The 21,606-nt window shown below is 41.4% G+C and overlaps 2 protein-coding genes across 3 annotated transcripts in view; both read right to left on the bottom strand.

Annotated features, from left to right (window-relative positions):
- The window catches only part of ACER3 (alkaline ceramidase 3), a 165,816-nt gene extending 144,403 nt beyond the window's left edge, over positions 1–21,413 (bottom strand). The window contains exon 1 of one of the 2 annotated variants that reach the window (XM_034995231.1): positions 21,243–21,413. In XM_034995231.1, coding sequence (XP_034851122.1) covers positions 21,243–21,345 — 103 coding nt within the window. In that variant the 5' untranslated portion in view covers positions 21,346–21,413. Of the gene's footprint in view, positions 1–7,984; positions 8,070–21,242 lie in introns of those variants that run through there. The other variant, XM_034995232.1, reaches the window with a different exon arrangement.
- Positions 2,625–21,307, bottom strand: LOC118004080 (RNA-binding protein with serine-rich domain 1-like). The gene is given in 5 exon segments (XM_034995229.1): positions 2,625–2,819; positions 2,822–3,607; positions 7,985–8,081; positions 13,110–13,300; positions 21,243–21,307. Coding segments are annotated over 4 exon segments (999 nt in total). The 5' UTR covers positions 13,130–13,300; positions 21,243–21,307; the 3' UTR covers positions 2,625–2,723.
- Positions 21,414–21,606: the final 193 nt, after the last annotated feature.

Here is a 21,606-nt window from a genome sequence, read left to right as displayed (position 1 = left end):
AGGTCGTGTTCTCGGGGTCGTGAGATCGAGCCCCATGTTGGGCTCTAAGCTCAGGGAGGAGTCTGCTAAGGTTTCTCTCTCCCTCTCCCTCTGCCCCTCACTGCACTCATTCTCTCTCTGAAGTGGATGAATGAATCTTAAAAAAAAAAAAAAAAATCCACAAAATGAAAAAAATTAACTAAAACATTTTATTTTATAATTATGAATAATTTAGAATCTAAAGTAAAATAAAGTAATTTAAATGTCTTAGTGATTTTATCTCTTTCTAATTGGTGGTTATAAATATGTTTCTTAAATATTTATTGAATTAAATATCTTTAACCTCCTGGGAATTTCAGTGTTCTGGAAAATGAAATAAAAATAATTCATTTCTTTTAGTCAGCTTCCAAATCAATATGAATAATGAAAACAAATCATTGATATGTATTTTCTAAACATGAAAAGCTATCTGAGTTGTGGAATTGTTTTTGAAAATGTATAATTAGTTGTTAATGTTTAGCAGTATCTCATTCTTTAACAGTGTAAGCAACTAAATACTTGCTCCAATAGAACACATTGAGTAAAATATAAGTTTATGAATTTATTTCATTTAAAGTCTTAAACAGTGCTTAATTTAAATCAAATTCCTAAGCAGTAGAGAAAAAATTAAAGATTATAAGACAAGTTTTTTAATTTTTGGAATTCCCAAATCTCTCAAATGAATTGTTCTAGGGGCGCCTGGGTGGCTCAGTCAGTTAAGCGTTGGACTCTTGATTTCAGCTCAGGTCATGATCTCAGGGTTGTGAGATCAAGCCCCTCATCACACTGGGCGTGAGGCCTGCCTAAGATTCTTTCTCCCCCTCTCCCTCACCACACCCCCAAAAGAACTGTTCTAGTGCTAGTTCTACCCAAATAACTTTGGGTCAATTTCCACTGGAACAAGACTTTTTTTCAGAGTATTCATTGCCCAAGTGTCAGCTTTTTTTTTTTTTTAATTTATTTATTTGACAGAGAGAGACACAGCAAGAGAGGGAACACAAGTAGGGGGAGTGGGAGAAGGAGAAGCAGGCTTCCCACCGAGCAGGGAGCCCGATGCAGGGCTCGATCCCAGGACGCTGGGCTCATGACCTGAGCCAAAGGCAGATGCTTAACAACTGAGCCACCCAGGCGCCCCTGAATGTCAGCTTTTAAAGGTCTAAAAAAAAAACTGCTTTAAAGAAAACCAGAGAAAATGAGATAGGTCAGCCAAGACAAGTGTCCCATGTAGCAAACAAAGGTTTCTCTGTGATCCAACTAAAACAGCAATGCTCTTACAACCACACATACATATAACTGGAATATTTCCACGGTCTTTTCCATTAACCTTTCATCTAAATACTGACTTTATTTTAAAGTTGATTTTTATTTTAAAAAAGAATGAGAATGAAATAGTGAAAAAAATCACACAAATTAGATAATAAAAGAAAAAGAATAAAGCAGAAGAGTACTAGTATCTATTGAGTTTATATGCCTGGAACTAAATTAGTGACATTATTTACATAATCTTTCTAATATAAAATATCACCTTGTGAGCTGGGTCTTATCATTCTTCGTTTACTATCAGTAAATTGAGCCACAGCAAGATTAAGGAATTTTCCCAGTGTCATATCGCTCCCAAGTGGGAATATCTAGATTCAATCTCATGTCATTTCTCTTTAACAAGCTGTGTTCCTACCACCACAACATGCAAAAAGCAAGAGCAAAAGGAAAGAACGAGAATAAGAGAGACACAATCATAAGTGCTGGTCTATCCTAATAAATCTTAAGAGCCAAGCAAGCCATGTAGTTCTGGCAACTATACTAGACTCATCTGAATGTCTATAGAATTTATTCATTTGTGATCCATATGACTAAAGAAATGATACTTCTTTTTTTTTTTTGTATTCTAATCCTGTTTATTCAACACAATCCCTTCACTCTACACAACAAAGTACAAACACAACACCTAAAATGCTGTAAGTTACAAAACTCAAAACAACAAATCTGTAGTACTGACTGTACAATAAAAGCCAAGAGAAGCAATGTACATGTTGCCCAGGTAACCTGCAAGACCACCCTGAGCAGCAGCTGCAGCAGGGGGTGGTCCGTGATGACCCTGCTGAGCCGGCTCTCGTTATGCTCACCAATTTCAGAGGAAGGGAGACGGGGGGGGGGGTGTGCGCACGCGAGTACACGTAGAAACAGAACCATTTCTCGGAATTAACATGGGCCATTTGACCACAGGTGTGGGAAGAGGACTCGATCAGGGGAGCAGGGCCAGGCGAGCAGGAACGACAGCTGCACCCAGGTGCACCCTTTCCTGAGGGACCCTGCAGACCACGAAGCAAGGGCAGGACCGGGACGCCCAACCAGCCCCCAGTCATTTGTGGAAATGGAACAGGTACCCCACCCCCAGGCTGCAGCCACACTACCAGCTGGAGCCCTGCTTTGTCCCTGCTGGCTTTGCCACTGGATGCACTCTCTTAGGAACTGGAAATGTGGGAGCTTTCGAACCAGAAAACTGGAAGGCATGCTTACAGGCACAATCCCAAACCATGAATACTCCTCTGGAACTCTGCCTTCAGAGGAAATGTCTCAGTTGCTGTCTTCGAAGCCTGCCCCGAGTGAGGAATTTCTTTCCGAACAACTCTCATTTGGCTAGAGAAGTGACAAAGCCGAAGTGGATGGGATCGAAGTCACAGGGCGCAGAGCTCCGGGGGCCCTGCTTATCGGGAGGAGTTGGAGCTGGAGCGGCTCCTGTGGTGGCGGCGGCCAGGGGAGCGAGACCACCGGCGCATGAGGGACCTGCACCTTGGGGAGCGCGTGACCTTCTTCTCATTCGCGGGGGCGACCGACGCCACCTGGGAGGTGGTGGCAGCATCCTCCTTGGAGGGCTGAATCGCCTGGGGGGTGGCCGAGGCCAGGGGGCCAGCACAGCGGTGGCAGTGATCTCCTGGCCGTCGATTTGTCCTCCATCCATGTGCTCCAGTGCCTTCTCGGCTTCATCTGGGTTCTCAAACTCCACGTATGCATAGCCTTTAGCCAGATGGGGGTGCATCCTTTCTACAGGCATGTCAATCATTTTAATTTTCCCATAGGTAGAGAGTATTTCCATGATGTGGTCCTTGGTCACATTCCTGGTGAGCCTCCCGATGTGGACTTTGGTGGGCTTAGGGGAAGGACTCCGCCTTTTCCTTTCCTTTTCATCTCTTTTGGGTGGTTCGGATTTGGAGCGGGAGCACCTCCTGTTACCATGCCTGCGCCCAGAAGGACTTGGCGAGCCAGAGATGCTGCTGGAGCTGGAACTGCGGGATGTGCTGGAGCTTCCCGAGCGGCTAGACGCTGAAGAAGAGCTTGAGCTGCTGCTGGAGCCCGAGCTGGAGGTAGAGCCGGACCGGGACCTGGTGCTGCTGCTACCACTGGAAGCGCTGCGCCTCTTCCGAGTTTCATCCCTGCCACGATCCTTCTCGCTTGACTCCTTGGTGGCCCCTTTATCTTTAGAACGATCCCTGGACTTCTCATCAGAGCGGTCTTTGCGTTTGGTAGGAGAAGGAGCCATCTTCCCGCCGCCGCAACCTCCTCCCGCTCTCCTCAGCCGCTGAGGCCGGCGCTGCCAGAAATGACACTGTCTTAAGACAATTCTTTCACTGCTGAAACAAATCATTTATCTTTTCTGCTAGTCACCTTTTCACATTTTAAGTTTATACCTCATGTATCACATAACCTATTGGGAAAAAAAATCCATCAAACAACATTGCAAAGTACTATACATGTAGTAGGTATTTAGTAAATATTTGTTGAATACTTTATATATTCACAATGCCCTGAAATCAGTAAGTACTTGAATAGTTGATAATGCGATCAGCCTTCAGTGACACGGAACTTCAAAAGTTCTGGTTTTAGGGGGCGTGGCTGGCACAGTCGGAAGAGCATGCGACTCTTGATCTTGGGATAGTGAGTTCGAGCCCCAAGTTGCATGTAGAGATTATTTAAATAAATAAACTTAAAAAAAAAAGTTCTGGTTTTATAGTTCAGTCTGGAAAAAGGTTCTGCTTTAATCTGTCAAGATCAAGACATACTACTGGTTATCTGAGTTGATTCATCATTTCTCTAGTATCTCCACTAGTAAGTAATGGCTTCAAAATGACAACCAGGCAAAAAATAAACCTTTTTTATTCTATAGATTACAATGGGCTGAATATGCCAAGTGATTTCTCACTGGTTTAACTAACATTTACTGAGAACTTAATCCTATCTTAGATACTGTGCTAAGTTCTATGGATACTGAGTTAAAGCTAAAAAGTTTTTTAACTTGTGGAATTATCAATATAGTGGAGAATATAGGCATATATATAAATAATTAAAATACTATGTGAGACATATACACATCATTCATTCAATAAATATTTGCTGAAAGCCTCATGTAGTAAACACTGTAACAAGCCCTGGGATACAGCAATGAACAAGATCCTAGGGCCCCACCCTTCACTGACTTTACAACCTAACATGGCCTCAAAGACTTCCCAAGTCTACAGAACAATGAAATCATCGTCAAAAATCGTAAGAACACATAAGGAAACACGCAGCCATAAAGGAAGAACACAAAAACAAGCAATAGAAACAGACAAAGATGAAAGATACTGAAATTAATGGATACAAGATATTAAATATGTTTGATACATTTAAGGAAATAAAAGAAAGCAACAAAAAATAACCAAAAAATAAAAAAATTATCACAAATTGTCAGGTAGCTTTGTAAAAGAAAACCTTTAGAAATGAAAAATATAATAATTAAAAATGCTAAAGAGAAAAAATGAATGTGAAAGAAAAAAAAAAATAAAAGGCTAAATTAACCAAGAGATGAGAGAAATAAAGCAGGACATTCCAGATCAGAAAGAATAATGTATGCAAACACAGGAAACTATGAGGCTGCATTCTGTGTTCGAGAAAATAAAAGCTGAATTATACTGCTGAAATATAAAGTGCAAGTGTTTAGAAAGGCAAGAGATTACATCAGAAAAGTCATCAAGGGCCGGTTTGTGAAAGTCTTTACCCATTATACTTCTCAACTCTATATTCCACATGTGCCAATACTGATTATCTGAAGTTCTTATCTTATATATCTGTAAGTATACATTTTTATGTGTATATATAGTTAATAGTATTTCTAGTTTTGAAATGTATAAATCGTTAGCTAAAATAAATAGCTATTGAGCAATATGGCAGACACCCCAAAAATCCTCGCATTACAAATACCTAAACATATGGATAAAGCTTAATAATATATATATATTTAAAAGATTTTATTTTATTTATTCATGAGAGACAGAGAGAGAAAGAGAAAGGCAGAGGGAGAAGCAGGCTCCCAAGGAGCAGGGAGCCCGATGTGGGACTCGATCCCAGGACCCTGGGATCATGACCTGAGCCGAAGGCAGACGCTTAACCATCTGAGCCACCCAGGCGCCCTGAATAATATATTTTTCAATGCACAGTTCAACTCCTCAAAGACTAAAGGTAATTCCCAGAGGGAAAAATTGAGAAGAACCTGAAAATCAATACGGAGGCTGGGTTATGACTGTCCTACAGAGAGAAAGAGGTAGGGCAGTGAATTGCCTGTCTCATTATCATAGCAAGTAGAGTTTCAAATGCTCACACAGGAATAGGAGATCAGGCACTGGACCATGGAAGGATAGGAAATGGATCTGAAATCATCTATATGAAATGCTTGAAGGACTACCTACTCAGTAGTTAAATGAAATAGAAAAGTAACCACCCAATAGCACAGAATAACAGTAAGAAAGTTGTTCCATAGTGATCTAGTTTAAGGGAAAAAACAAATAAAACAATAAAAACAATTACCTCGTTTTGGAAGTATAAACACAAGGTTTGTGACAAGCATATTCTAAAGTGGCCACCAGGGGGTGCTGAGGTGGCTCAGTCGGTTGACAAGTGACTTGATTTCAGCTCAGGTCTTGGCTTAGGTCTCGATCTCAGGGTGCCATGGGATCTAGCAGAGCATCCACTCTGCGCTCAGCCAGAGTCAGCTTGTCCCTCTCTTTCCCCTTCACCCTCTGCCCCTCACCCTGCCTGTGTACACTCTCTCTCCCTCTAAAATAAATAAATAAAATATTTAAATAAAAAAAAATAGGGGTGCCTGGGTGACACAATCAGTTGGGTGTCCAACTCTTGGTTTCAGCTCAGGTTGTGATTTTTGGGGCATGGGATCCAGCCCCCCGTGGGGCTCTGAGTTCAGTGTGGAATCTGCTTGAGACTCTCTCTCTCTGCACTTCCCCACCACTTCCCTCTCACCCGCTCTCTCTCTCTCTCCCTCTTAAATAAATAAAGTGGCCACCAGGATCCTCACCCCCTAGTATCCAAGCCCTTGTGTAACTCCCTCCCCCTTTGTATGTAGGCAGAACTGGTGACTTGCGTCAAACCAACAGAATACAGCAAGATGACAAGATATACATATTTATGTGTATGTGATATTATATGAGATTGTAGCACCCATCTTGCTGGAGTCTCTCACTCCCTTGCTGGCGTTGAAAAAGCAAGCTACCACACATTGTTGGGTTGCCTATTTTGGGGGTCTCATGCAGCAAGGAACCCAGGGAAGACTCCAGTAGCTAAGAGTAGCCTCCATCCAAAAGCCAGCAAGAAACTGAAGCCTTAATCCTACAACCACTGGGAACCAAATTCTGCTAGTAAAGTCTTCCCTTGTCAAGCTTCAGATGGGACCACAGCCCCAGCCAACATCTTGATTACAGCCTTGTGAGACTCTAAGCAAACGACCCAGCTAAGCCAGGCCCACACTCCTAACCCATAGAAAATGTGAGATTATAAATGTGTGTTACTTTAAGCCACTACGTATGTGGAAATTTGTCATGCAGCAAAGACTAATACAAGGTGGAACTACATACTGAATAGCGTGCACTCGCTCTCTCTCTTGCTCTATCTCCGGCAAATAACATGTAAGTTAGGAGGAGCATATACAAAGTTAAAGTAGCTTCTTTCAATTACCTAAAAGAAGGAAGAAATAAGTTTGGATTTTAAGTATGTATTCAAAAAATATTTAAATAAACACCAGAAGAAAAGAACTAGAACAAACCAGTAGCTTCCAAACCAGCAGAGGGGAGAAGAGAATAAAAAACCTTATCACTGCCAAAAGAAGGCAAGAAATATAGATGTAGAATAAAAACCATTATAAAAAAGGGTGGAGGGGCACCTGGGTGGCTCAGTCGTTAAGCGTCTGCCTTTGGCTCAGGTCATGGTCCCAGGGTCCTGGGATTGAGCCCCACATCGGGCTCTCCGTTCAGCGGGAAGCCTGCGTCTCCCTCTCCCACTCCCCCTGCTAAGCGGGGAGCCTACTTCTCCCTCTCCCTTTGCCTGCTGCTCCCCTTGCTTGTGTTCTCTCTCTCTCTGTCAAGTAAATAAATAAAATCTTAAAAATAAAAAGGGTGGAAATAAAAATGTATCAGTAATCACAGAAAGACAGAAAATGAGACTGAATTTTAAAAGTAAGAGAATCAGCTATCTGCTATTTACAAGATAAACACCTTAAACCTAAGGGCACATAAAAAAAAACAAAAACAAACAAACAAAAAAAACCCTAAGGGCACATAATAGCTGACAGTAAAAATCTGGGAAAAAAATTTGCCAGGCAAAAGAAACAAAATAGATTTTAAAGCATAAATTCAATATACAACTTAAATTTCAGGTCATTTTTAGGATTAGTGCCGTTGTTTTTGTCCAATCTCGTCAAGAAGCAAACCATTTATTGATGGTACACATGGCTTTGTACTAGTCTCATTGCTGGTAAAGCAATTTTATGAAGATACCTACACAGCATGCTTACCAAATAAATAATGAAGACTTCTAACAGAGGGCAATAATAAGAAAGATAGGCTATATACAGACAGGATTAAAAGTAATGAACATTACACATCCACCCAAGATAGAGTAACAAGGACCATATTTACTCTCCTACCTGAAACCAATGAAGCAACAAAGGTGCACAAGAAAACTTTTTGGGATGATGAGTATATTCAAATCTTGGTTGTGGTGATGGGTTCACGGGAGTACATCTGTCAAAATTTAGCAAATCATACAATGTAAATATGTATAGTTTTTTTGCACTGCAAAGGAAACCATCAACAAAATGAAAAGGCAACCTAATAATGAAAGGAGATATTTGCAAAAGATACATCTTTTTTTTTTTTTAAGATTTTATTTATTTGACAGAGACACAGCGAGAAAGGGAACACAAGCGGGGGCGGGGGGGTGGGAGAGGGAGAAGCAGGCTTCCCGCTGAGCGATGCGAGGCTCGATCCTAGGACCCTGGGATCATGACCTGAGCCGAAGGCAGACACTTAACAACTGAGCCACCCAGGCGCCCCTACAAAAGATATATCTGATAAGGGGTTAATATCCAAAATATATTTAAAAACTCATACAACTCAACACCCCAAAACCCCCAAACAATCCAATTAAAAATGGGCAGAAGACCTGAATAGACATTTCTCCAAAGAAGACATACAGATGGCCAAAAGATGCTCAACATCATTAACCATCAGAGAAATACAAATCAAAACCACAATGAGATTATCACCTTACACCAGAGTGGCTAATATCAGAAAGACAAATAACAAATGTCGGTGAGGATGTAGAAAAAAGGGAACCCTCATTGTACTCTTGGTAGGAATGTAAATTGGTGCAGCCACTACAGAAAACAGTATGTTATTTCCTCCAAAAATTAAAAATAGAAATGCCATAAAATCCAGTAATTCTACTTCTGGGTAGAGAAAGAAAATGAAAAAACTTATTTTTTTTTTAAGATTTTATTTACTTATTTGCCAGAGATAGAGCGAGAGCGAGAGAGAGAGCAAGCGCACAAGCAGGGGGGAGCGGCAGGCAGAAGAAGCAGGCTCCCTGCTGAGCAAGAAGCCCGATGCAGGATTAGATCCCAGGACCCTGGGATCATGACCTGAGCCAAAGGCAGACGCTTAACCGACTGAGCCACATAGGCGTCCCATGAAAAAAACTATTTTAAAAAGATATATGCACCCCTCTGTTTATTGCAGCATTTACAATAGTCAAGATAATGGAAGCAACCCAAGTATCCATTGAAGGATGAATGGATAAATAGATGTGGTACACACACATGCACACACACACAGACAATGAATAAATAAATAAATAAACTTAGCCATAAACAAGAATGAAATCTTGCCATTCTTGACACCATGGATAGACCTAGAGGGAGGGTATTATGCTAAGTAGAATAAGTCAGACAAAGACAAATACCATATGATTTCACTTATATGGAAAACCTAAAAAACAAACAAAACAGACAGAAACAGACTCATAAATACTGAGAAAACTGGTAGTTGCCAGAGGGGAAGAGGACGGGGGAATGGATGAAATAGTTGAATGAGATTAAGAGGTACAAACTTCCAGTTTTAAAATAAGTAAATCATGGGGATGAGAAAAGTACAGCCTAGAGAATTACACTTAAAATCCAACATTTAGGGCGCCTGGGTGGCTCAGTTGGTTAAGCGACTGCCTTCGGCTCAGGTCATGATCCTGGAGTCCCGGGATCGAGTCCCGCATCGGGCTCCCTGCTCAGCGGGGGGTCTGCTTCTCCCTCTGATCCTCCCCCTCTCATGCTCTGTCTCTCATTGTCTCTCTCGCAAATAAATAAATAAAATCTTAAAAAAAAAAAAAAATCCAACATTTAGGGGCACCTGGGTGGCTCAGTCAGTTGCGGGTCTGACTCTTGGTTTCGGCTCAGGTTGAGATCAATCTCAGGGTCCTGAGATCAAGCCCTGCGACAGGCTCCACGCTCAGCCTGGAATCTGCCTGAGATTACCTCTCCTTCTCCCTCTGCCCCTCCTGCTCGTTTTCTCTCCCTCTCTCTCTCTCAAATAAATAAATCTTTTTTCAAAAGTCCAACATTTATATATATTTATATATATGTCATTAAATACTTGTCAGATAGATAGATAAAAGAACTAGAACAAACCAGTAGCTTCCAAACCAGTAGAGGGTAGAAGGGAAAAAAAAAACCTATCACCGCCAAAAGGAGGCAAGAAATATAGGAGATGTTGAATAAAAAGCACTAAAAAGGATGGAAATAAATAAAAATGTATCAGTAATCACAGTAAATCAGTAATCTGAGAAAGAAAATGCGACTGAATCTTACTATAATAACTTTGTATGGTGACAAATGGCAACTACACTTTTCATGATAAGCATTTCATAATATATATAAATGTAGAATCACTACATTGTACACATGAAACTAATATAATACTGTATGTCAACTATATACTTCAATTAAAAAAAATCTTTCAAAGACAACAGATTTTTTTTAATGGGCAAAAGACACTTCACGAAAGAAGATACGGGAAAGTTCAAGAAGCAATGAAAATGTACTCAATATCTTTATTCATCAGGTAAATGTTAATTAAAACCACAATGAGAGGGGCTCCTGGGTGGCTTAGTTGGTTAAGGCCTGCCTTCAGCTTGGGTCATGGTCTCAGGGTCCTGGGTTTAGGCCCCTCGATCAGGCTCCCTGCCCAACGGGGAGACTGCTTCTCTTCTCCCTCTACCCCTCACTCTCCCTTTGCCCAACCCCCCTCCCCCGATCGTGCTCTGTCTCTCTCTCTCAAATAAATAAATAAAATCTTTAAACACAAATACACACACACAATGAGATACCACTACACATAGTCCAGGGTGGATAAAATTTCAAGAAGAGTAACAGCAAATATTGTTGAGGATATGGAGCACCCAAAACTTCTATGATAAAATGATACATCACTTTAGAAAAAAGTGTTGCAGTCCCTTAAAAAACTAACACAAACCAACTCTATAACCTGACAATGCCACTCCTAGGAATTTACCCAAGAAAGATGAAAATATATGTCCATGAAAAGATTTATATAAAAATGTTCATAGGTTTGGAGTGCCTGGGTGGCTCAGTCATTAAGCGTCTGCCTTCGGCTCAGGTCATGATCCCGGGGTCCTGGGACAGAGCCCCGCATTGGGCTCCCTGCTCCGTGGGAAGCCTGCTTCTCCCTCTACCAGTCCCTCTGCTTGTGTTCCCTCTCTTGCTATGTCTCTCTCTGTCAAATAAATAAAATCTTTAAAAAAACAAAAATGTTCATAAGTTTATTCATAATAGCCAAAAACTGGAAACAGTCCTGGTGTCCAGGAATAAGACAATGGATAAACAAACTGTACTATATTCATACAGTGGAATACTACTCAGCAATAAAAAGGAACAAACTATTGGGGCACCTGGCTGGCTTGGTTGGTAGAGCATCTGACTCCTGGTCCTGGGATTGTGGGTTTGAGCCCCACGCTGGGTGTGGAGATAACTTAAAAATAAAAAAATCTTTGGGGTGCCTGGGTGGCTCAGTCAGTTAAGCATCTGCCCTCAGCTCAGGTCATAATTGCAGGGTCCTAGGAACAAGCCCTGCATTGGGTTCCCTGATCAGCAAGGAGCCTACTTCTCCCTCTCCCTCTACCATTCCCCCTGCTTGTGTTCTCTCACTCTCTTTGTCAAATAAAATAAATAAAATCTTTAAAAAATTTAAAAATTAAAAAAATAAATAAATCTTTAAAAGATTTGTTTAAATTTTAAAAATTAAAAAGGAACAAACTACTGATACAACAGCATGGTTAAATCTCATTTCTCAAAAGCATAAATCTTTTTTTTGTTTGTTTTTACTTAATTCTTACACAAGCATGAATCTTAAATGGATTAATAAAAGTTTTATATCTTTTCAATTTTAACTTTTAATACAGTAAATACCAAAAGATTTAACTCACAAAGCTCTTCAGGGTCCTCAATAATTTTCAAATATATAAAGGAGGACATGAGACCAAAAAACGTGAAAACTTGTGATCTACTAAAAGGTGAATATGGGCATGCCCTACAATTTAACCATTACACTATTCAACAGATACACAAACTCTTAATTTGTGTGTACTAGAATATGTACAAGAGGGTTATAACGTTTGTAATAGCAAAAACCTGAAAACATCCAATAACTGAAGAATGGATAAATCAATATATTCACACAGTAGAATTCTAAACAGGAAAAATAAATGAACTATATCTAAACCCATCAACAGAGATAATTCTTGGGATTATAGATGATACATATTTGACCACAATGAGTGAAAAAAGCAAGTTGAAAAATAAATACACACAGTACAATTCCACTTATATAAAATATAAAACAAGCAAACCTAAACAGTGTATTTTTAGAAATGCACAGGGTAAAAAGCTAGGAAATGACAAACACTAAATTAAGGATAGTGGTTATCTCTGGAGAAAAAGGAAGATGGGATGAGGGAAAGGCACAGAGGGGGCTAAAAGTTTATTTAATGAATGCTCTTAACCACAGAACAGTCCTCCTTTATCAATGTCATAATTCTCTTCAATTGTCAAGCTTTAAGTTGGACTTTTTTTTTTTAAGATTTTATTAGACAGAGAGAGAGAGCGCGAACGCACTCGACGTATAAGTGGGGGGAGGCGCAGAGTGAGAGGGAGAAGCAGACTCCCTGCTGAGCAGGGAGCCCAAGATGTGAGATGCGGGGCACAATCCGAGGACCCTGGGATCATGACCTGAGCCGAAGGCAGACACTTAAGTGACTGAGCCACCCAGGTGCCCCTAAGTTGGACATTTCTAGAGTAGTGAAAGAACAGAGAACATCCATCTGATTGGCAAAACTAAATGAACTCCAGTGATCAAATGGGTATCAGACAACAAAACGAGACTGTCCTCCTGTCTGCTTTAAAAAGGGGGTGGGGAGAGGTCGGGGAGGGATTGCTACCCAGCAGGTCAAATAGCCTCAAACCATATTTCATTTTGCGAAGACTTTTTTTTTTTTTAAAGATTTTATTTATTTGTTCTACAGAGAGAGACACAGCGAGAGAGGGAACACAAGCAGGGGGAGTGGGAGAGGGAGAAGCAGGCTTCCTGCCGAGCAGGGAGCCTGATGCGGGGCTGGATCCCAGGACCCTGGGATCGTGACCTGAGCCGAAGGCAGACACCCAACGACGGAGCCACCCAGGCGCCCTTTTGTGAAGACTCTCTTACCTAGAATGTCTCCGTATCATTTTGTAGAAATAAATGAATTCCAGTCATAAAAATTTTTACAGCAGTATCAAGATTTTAACATGCACAATTTTAGAGGTCTGTTTTGTTTTCTGAGTCCATTCAGTCTTTCCTCTTGATGTTAAATGCAGCTTGCTCTGAAAAGTTAAAGAACTTTAAGATGGAGTCCACACCTATAATGAGTCAAAGATTTTTCCAGTCATGCAACTGAATTATTTCAACCTTAAAGTACTTATTTATTTTCATTGGGTAAAATGCCTCTTTTGAGTCTTATGAGTGCATTATAGGGATAAATAAAATGCTTATAAAAATTCTTCAAAATTTTCAGAGAGAGGGCCTATATTAAACTTTATTATTATTTTTAAAGTTTCATCCTCTAAGAATAAAATGTATGGTGTAATTTGGCATACTCTGAGTTTACACAACAGGAAATCAAAATTGCTCAAAACTCAACTTTAGACTATTTAGAGGGACTATTACTCTCTCCCTCTATTTCAGTTACTTATTGCTGAATAACAAACCACCCCCAAACTTCATGGCTTTAAAAAGCAATTTATTATTATCTCTCATGGGAAGAACACAAGCAATGAAAAGTGCACCAAAATATAAATGTAATACATAAACGGTCTGTTTTGGCAAGAGTACAGTATACGCAAGGAAAGCAGGAATTATAGGGAAAAGGAGGAACAAAGACTGAAGAGTTTAGAATACACTGGATCACACAATGAGTTAAAAAACTACATAACTACCAGAAAGGCAAAAATTAAAGACACACCAAATGTTAGTGAGGGAGTGGATGAAATGCTGTAAAACACTACAATCACTTTGAGAAAAGGTCTGGCAGTTTCTAATAAAATTGAACACACAACTACCCTCTGACTCAGTTATTCCAATCCTGAGTATCTACCTATGAGAAATGAAAATATATATCCACAAGAAGACCTGTGCAAAAACGTTCATAGCAGCTTTATTTATAATTGCCAAAACCTGAAAAAGCCAGGTGTTCAGCAGTAGGAAAACTGATAAACTATGGTATATTCATATAATGGAATACTACTCAGCAATAAAAAGGAACTACCAAAACATGCAACAACATCAATGAAATCTCAAAAACCACATGCTGAGTGAAAGAAGTCTTATACCAAACAGTAAATACTGTATGATTCCACTTATATTCAGTTTTAGAACAGACACATCTAATCTATGGTGGGGGGAAAAAAAATCAGAACAGTGGCCACCCTAGAGAGAAGGGGAAGGTGGAGGTGAGGATTAACAGGGAAGGGGCATGAGGAACTTTCTTGATAGTAAAGTTCCATATTCTAATAGAGGTTTTGGTTACACAAATGTATGCATTTCTCAAAATACTGAGAATATACCATAAGATCTGTGCATAACATCAAATATAAATTTTACATCCAAAAAAACCCACAAAGAATTGATCTTTAAGGGTGCCTTGGTGGCTCAGTCAGTTAAGCATCTGCCTTCAGCTCAGGTCATGATCCCAGAGTCCTAGGATAGAGTCCGCATCAGGCTCCCTGCTCAGCAGGGAGTCTGCTTCTCCCTCTCCCTCTATCCCTCCCTCCTGGTCGTGCTCTCTCTCTCTCTCTCAAATAAATAAATAAAATCTTCAAAAAAAAAAGAACTGAACTTTAACTGATGATATGCATGTTGAAGGATTTAGGGGAAAATGTACAGATGTCTGCAATTTACTTTGAAATATATCAAAAGATAAAATGAATTGATAGAAGAATGGATAAATGGACAGACATGCAATAAAACAAGCATAGGGGCGCCTGGGTGGCTCAGTCGGTTAAGCAGCTGCCTTCGGCTCAGGTCATGATCCCAGAGTCCTGCTTCTCCCTCTCCCTCTGCCTGCCGCTCCCCCTGCTTGTGCTCTGTCAAATAAATAAATAAAACCTTTAAGAAAAAAAGTGTAAAACAAGCATAATAAAATGTTAAAATAGAATCTAGGCAATAGGTGAACAGATATTCACTGCAAAATTCTTGCTGTTGTGAAAATATTCATTTAAAAAAAAAAAAAAGGAGTTTTCGTGCCATGTTAGAATTTGGCCTTTATCCTTCAGTTAATAGAAAGTCCTTGAAGGGAGGGGTACCTGGGTGACTCAGTCTGTTAAGCGTCTGACTCCTAATTTCGGCTCAGGTCACGATCTCAGAGTTGTGAGATCGAGCCCCGCGTCAGGCTCCGCACTCAGTCGAGAGTCTGCTTCTCTCTCTCCCTCTGCTCCTTCCCCCTCTTGCACACGTGCACGCTCTCTCTCTCAAATGACTAATCTTTAAAAAAAAAAAAGTGCTCCAAGGGAAACAGAAGTACCTAACTCTGTAAGGAGTAATCACTCAAGGCTTAAAGAGGTATCCACTGAGAGAATGTAGCTACAAATGACAAGGGAACATCATGTGCAAAAGCAATCCCACTGAAAACATCTAAAAATTCTGGTATATTCTCAATATATTCAAACAATGAAAGAAAGAATGAAAGGGAGGAAAAGAAAAGAGAGGAAAGGTCCGTTAAAGTGAGGAGTCAAGTAAGTCAAGAAGGAAACCTCCCCCAAAAAAGTTTAACCTTCCCCCCACCCTCCCCAAACTCAGTGGTGGCTCATAAGGCCTTTCAACTGACTGGATGAGGCCCACCCACGTCACTGAGAGTAATCTTTACTTAAAGTCAACTGATTGTAGATGTTGACCACATTTATAAAATACCTTCACAGAAACACCTAGATTAGTATTTGATTAAATTAATGGATACAACGGCCTAGCCAAGTTCACACATAAAACTAACCATCACAGATGAGGAGGCCACAACTATAACACAGCATGATTTACTTTTTAGACTTATTTTGACTAGATTTCAATTCAACTAGTATTTATTGAGCACCTTGTATTTGCCAAGCACTTCACCTCACTGCACTTTCACACTTATCTTGCCATTTAATTCTCATAACCCCCTTGGATATCATTATTCTCATGTTATAGAAAATAAACTGATACAAAGAATGATTAAGTGATTTGCCCAAAGTCACAACATTCAACTGAGCAAAGTTCAAATAGAAATCTTGATTCTGGCTCCAAGTCATTATACCATGACCTTTCCCTACAATAAATATGTAGGACTTTTGTGTCACTATTAACTGCTTCTGCTGTCTCTTTTGGGCTCTATCATTTTGCTGGGTCCTAAAATGTTTCTCCATCCCTCTACTTCTTTTAAAATGCTCTTCTGCACTACCTAAAACTCTCCAGGTCAGGTTTTTTTCCCCACTAATGGGGAAACAGTTGGCAAAGGGACAGGGTAAACCCAAAATCAAAGGAACAACTTAAAAATTTAACCTGAGATAATAATGCACTGGGCAAGACTTTCATTTTTTTAAAGATTTATTTATTTGTCAGAAAGAGAGACAGAGAGGCAGGCAGGGTTAGGAGAAGCAGGCTCTCTGTTGAGGAAGGAGCCCAATGCAGGACTAGATCCCAGGACCCTAGGATCATGACCCAAGCCGAAGGCAGACGCTTAACCGACTGTGCCACCCAAGCGCCCAAGACTTTCATTTAAATATTCACTATTCTATGTATTCTGGCTTAGTAAAGTTCCCCAAATTACCATCTGAGGTATTCGTTCTTCTTATTTACCCATATACCAATTACTGTTCCATTAAAAAAAAAAAAATCTATCATTTCTTCCAATATATGCTACCAAATGACAATTCTTCCTAGTTAATATCTTGGACAACATGGGTAAAAACTAAGTCAAGATGAGACTTCAAAATGCTCTTTGCCTTCAAGTATTACTAAGCTCTAATGACTAACTATAGACCTAAGTGTGAAAAGTGGCTTGAGGGGCTCCTCGGTGGTGCAGTCAGTTAAGCATCCAACTCTGGATGTCGGCTCAGGTCGTGATCTCCAGGTTGTGAGATTGAATCCCGCATCAGGCTCTGCGCTGAGTGGAGAGTCTGCCTGAGATTCTCTCTGTCCCTCTCCCTCTGCCCCTCACCCCCGCTTGCACATTCACTGTCTAAAAATAAATAAGTAAATAAAATCTTTAAAAAAAAAATCAAGGCAAAAACTGTTGGTGATTATTCACTGCACTCTGTTATTCAGTTCATGTACAGACAGCCAAGTGTGTAGCTGAGTTGCCTCTTGGTCTCCTGGTGATGAACATATGTGATATTTTACAAAAATGAATAAGCAAAATAGGGAAAGAGCCAACAATGCTGAAAGTGTATCAAAGAAACAAAAAGTGATAATATTGGAAGTGAAATTCCAATCAAACATAAACAAAGTTATCAAGAAATAGCTGACAATGACAATGTTGACTGCTGCCATTCCAAGGGACTCTAGATATACAGCTGGAGGAACTTAGTAAAGGCAAACTTATCAACATAAATGAAAAAAGTGGTTGTGAGAAAAGGATGAAGATGGACCGGAAGAAGTAACTACAGCAAAAAAACTCTGCATTAGAAGAACTCTCAGAGATATTTCACAATACTGAAAGTGCAAAGACTAAAATGTTGAAACTGAACCAAACTTAGGAGTATGACAATTCATGAAGGCATAGAAAAATTACTCATTCCATATCATATGTTATATGACAAGAAAGCCAGCACTGTTCAAACTACTCTTGATCAGTTCTTATATAAAGAAATAACACATTTTAATTCTCAATGTTTTTAATGTTTTAAATTACAGTGTACTAAATAACAGTTTTGCTATTTTTTCATTTCTCTATATATGTTTATAACCAACAATAAGAGGGTTTATGGTATTTGACAAAGAAATTTGAAGGTCACAGAACAATTTTAACTTTTCCCATTGATTATTAAGACTACTTTGCCAGGTTTTAACTTGCATAGTCACTACCATAAAGAGTGAGGACTGCCTGTACCTATAACTTCTGCCACACCAAGGAACATATTATTTCACAATTATAATTAAGAGGAAAAACTCTACGTTTTCCCCTGTCCTTACAATCTGATCAAACAAAAAAACAATTTGGAAAAAAAAAAAAGAAGAATTTGAACTGATCTTGGGTGATATTAAAAAGGCAAATTTTCAGGTATTTCAGTGACTCAGAACTGCTGCCACATCTGAACATGCAATTCCGGAAACTCATCTTTTTATTATTCAAAATATACATAGCCTAGGGCTAAAAGACAGGATTCTTGAACAATTATTCAATTTGTCCTTTGTGATAGTGTACTATCTCACCTGTCCTCATACTTTGCATGCAGGGACAAAACGATGAAAGTGTGATAGAATATGGCATATAGTAGCTTTAGAACAGACCTCAACCTGAACACTCTCTCTACACCACATTTTGCAGCCTTAGGTAAAAAAATCAAAGAGGGGCACCTGGGTGGCTCAGTCAGTTGAGTGACAGACTCTTGATTTCTTGGAAGGGCTCAGGTTATGATCTCAGGGTCTGAGATTGAGCACCCCCATTCCAAGCTCAACAGGGAGTCTGCTTAGGATTCTCTCTCTCCCTCCCCCTCTGCCCCTCCCCCATCCCCACATGCAAGTGAGCACTCACTTGATCTCTGTCTCTTTCGCTCTCTCTCTCTAAATAATAAATAAATCTTTAAAAGGAAAAAAAAGAATGAAAGAGAGAAGATAGATGAAGTGCTTAGCAAAGTGTGGTACACAGTAAGCACTTAGATATGGCTATTATCTCCATTATTATCTTTAATATTTCTATCATTAATGTAAATATTATAAGAATGATAAAACTACATTTTTTTTCAAAGATTTTTTATTTATTTATTTGACAGAGAGAGAGACAGCATGAGAGGGAACACAAGCAGGGGGAGTAGGAGAGGGAAAAAGCAGGCTTCCCGCGGAGCAAGGAGCCTGATGCGGGGCTCGATCCTGGGCTTAATCCCAGGACCCTGAGATCATGACCTGAGCCAAAGGCAGAAGCTTAACGACTGAGCCACCCAGGCGCGCCTTAAACACACCATTATTAACCAGCATATTTTTGGAAGATCAAGTTCTCTTACTCCAAAATATGACATATACCCACTGCCTCCTGGATAAGAAGACTTGACCTCAACTTCCTCCCAATAATTTTCTCCCAAGGTACATGTGCAAAGGACAACCAACATTCACTTACCCTCTTCTTGCACCCCCTGATTCCTATGTCAAAAGCCTCCCTGCAGTCTGCTCAGTTTCCTCCTCTGAGGACAGTAAGACCAAAAGCCATTTCCCATTTCTCAGAGCTATCTGGCAGAACAGTAGTATCTTGCACTCTTACAGGTCACATGACTTAACTGTCAGTTTTCTCTTGATTCTAATCCTTGGTTCTAAACTAAGAGCCATTATTACCTATATCCACCCATAAATATGCAAAGGACCTAAAGGCCAACTAAAGCCAATCCCTTTTTTTACTAAACAATTCTCCATAAAAAATTCATGTGAGTTAGTTGAGCAATGTCTGTTTGAACACTTTCAGTGACCTCTAGCTCTCCTCAATCCATCCGATGATTCTTTGGTTTAAAAGTTCCCTTATGTTGAAGCAAAATCTCTCCCCTTACAGTTAGTTTCCACCCATACACTCTAATTCCACATTCTAGAGAAATCCAGAAAGTTTAACTGCTCTATATGACAGCCCATCCAAAATTTGAGGACCCCTGAGTTTCTCTTTTCCATGTTACACACTTCCAATTCAGAAAGCATGGTTTTAAGTCTCTTCCTCTCATGGACCTTCCCTGGACCACGTATGGGCTTGCCAACATGATCAGCAAATTGGTATAGCGCTTCCTTGCCAACATTTGGGCTGCCAAGTAATTACACTACAGATGATCCCTTTGCCCATATACTTCCATTACTACGTAAAAATTATTACTCTAAACTAGTAGTTCTGGATAAGTGACTCTCAGCCTAAATCATGGTTTAAAAGGAATGGTTTAAAGTCTTGAACACTACTAAGAGTTCGGTGGTTTTTTGTTTTTGTTTTTTTAATTTAGTCAATTACTGTGAAAAGAATAAGGTAGGATCAGCTGGCATGAAACTCTTGCCTCTTTCTTACAAAGCCAAACAAATGCCTGGGGAAAGGACCCAACAAAGGGTAGGTTAGCAAAGAAGAGTTGCTTCCTGTCCTGAGAAAGTGGATCCAATTAAAAGAAGAAACAGCCAAAAAAATCCTCTGTACTTTGTCAGAAGCAGATAGGTACCCAAAGAAGGATCAAACATTGTGCTCTCAAAACTTAACCAAAGTAAACTGCATTTAAAAAAAAAAAAAAAAGTGTGGGGATTAACATAAGAATAAAAAATAATTAATTAATTTTTAAAAAAAGTGGCAGATTTTTCCTGTGCTCCCCTAGCCTAATGGAATAACACACACACACACACACACACACACCCAGGGGGAAACTGGGGCCTGTCAGGGCAGCACCTGGAGAAGGATGTCCTCAGAGGGTGCAATCAGTGGAAGTAGTGCCCCCAGATGAACCCTAACCCTTAGGTAGTCGTAAAGGAGGCAGAGTGGCGCAGGGACTCGGTCCCTTGTGCTCTTGAGAGCCTGGCACCTTCCCTGGAGGTGACCGAAGAGGTCCGACGAGAACAGACAAAGAGGAAGGGAAAGATCTGGGAGTTTTCATGGTTGGGGTAAGACTAAGCTAGGACCTGTTCCTTTCTCCTGTGCCCTTAGGCCGAAGGGGGTGGCAGCGACAGTAGGAGCAGGTGTCCCGGGCCCTCATTCTAACGAGCCGAGTCCTCCACTCTCCCAACCTCCTCTTGGGCCGCCCCAGCCTGCCCCACTCCTCCCCTCCGACAGGAATTCCCATCCCAGCCCTACCCTTCAGGCCTCCCCGCAGGTCCAGCGGGGGTTCCCCACTTCTCTTCCACTCCCCCAAACTCAACCCCCCCAAACCGCCCAGACCCCGGCACGCCTCACCCGACACACTGGATTCCCCCCATCCGCTCCCCTCCTCGGCAGCGCTCCCATTCCTGCCCCCAGACCAGGGCTCCCCACTCCACCTCCCCGGCCAGGCCTGGTGCCTCCCCTGGCGGCCAGGTCCGCCCTCCGCCTTCCTCACGCGGCGTCTCCCCTCAGACCGGCGCCCTCCCTCCCTGCCTCCCGCCTCAGGCCCGGGCGCCGGCGCCCGCACTCACAGAACTCGGCGATGTACCAGGTCACCGCGTAGTTCTCCTCGCACCAGTCCAGCGTGGACGTCGTGGGACCCCAGTAGCCCTCGCGGTCCGCGGCCGGAGCCATCGCGCACGCTACCGCTGCCGCCGCCGCCGCCGCCCAGGCGCTCCTCCGCTCGCGGCGCTCGGCTCCGCAGGCTCCCAGGCCGGCTCTGGCCCGGCTCGCGCGCTCGCCGCACGCCCTCCCCGAGGGGCGGAGCCGGCGCCGTCAGCGGCAGTGCCCGGCGGGGAGACCCCGCCCACCGGCGCCGCCAGGCCGCCCGAGCCCTGCCGGCGCCCCGCCCATCCCGAGGGCGCTGGGGTTTCCCTCGGCCCCTTTCTTCCCAGG

The sequence above is a fragment of the Mirounga leonina genome, unplaced genomic scaffold (assembly GCF_011800145.1).
Source record: "Mirounga leonina isolate KUSES-001 unplaced genomic scaffold, KU_Mleo_1.0 Mir_92, whole genome shotgun sequence".
Taxonomy (NCBI): domain Eukaryota; kingdom Metazoa; phylum Chordata; class Mammalia; order Carnivora; family Phocidae; genus Mirounga; species Mirounga leonina.
The sequence above is the reverse complement of the archived record's forward strand: the minus strand, read 5'-3'. Positions and strand labels throughout refer to the sequence as shown.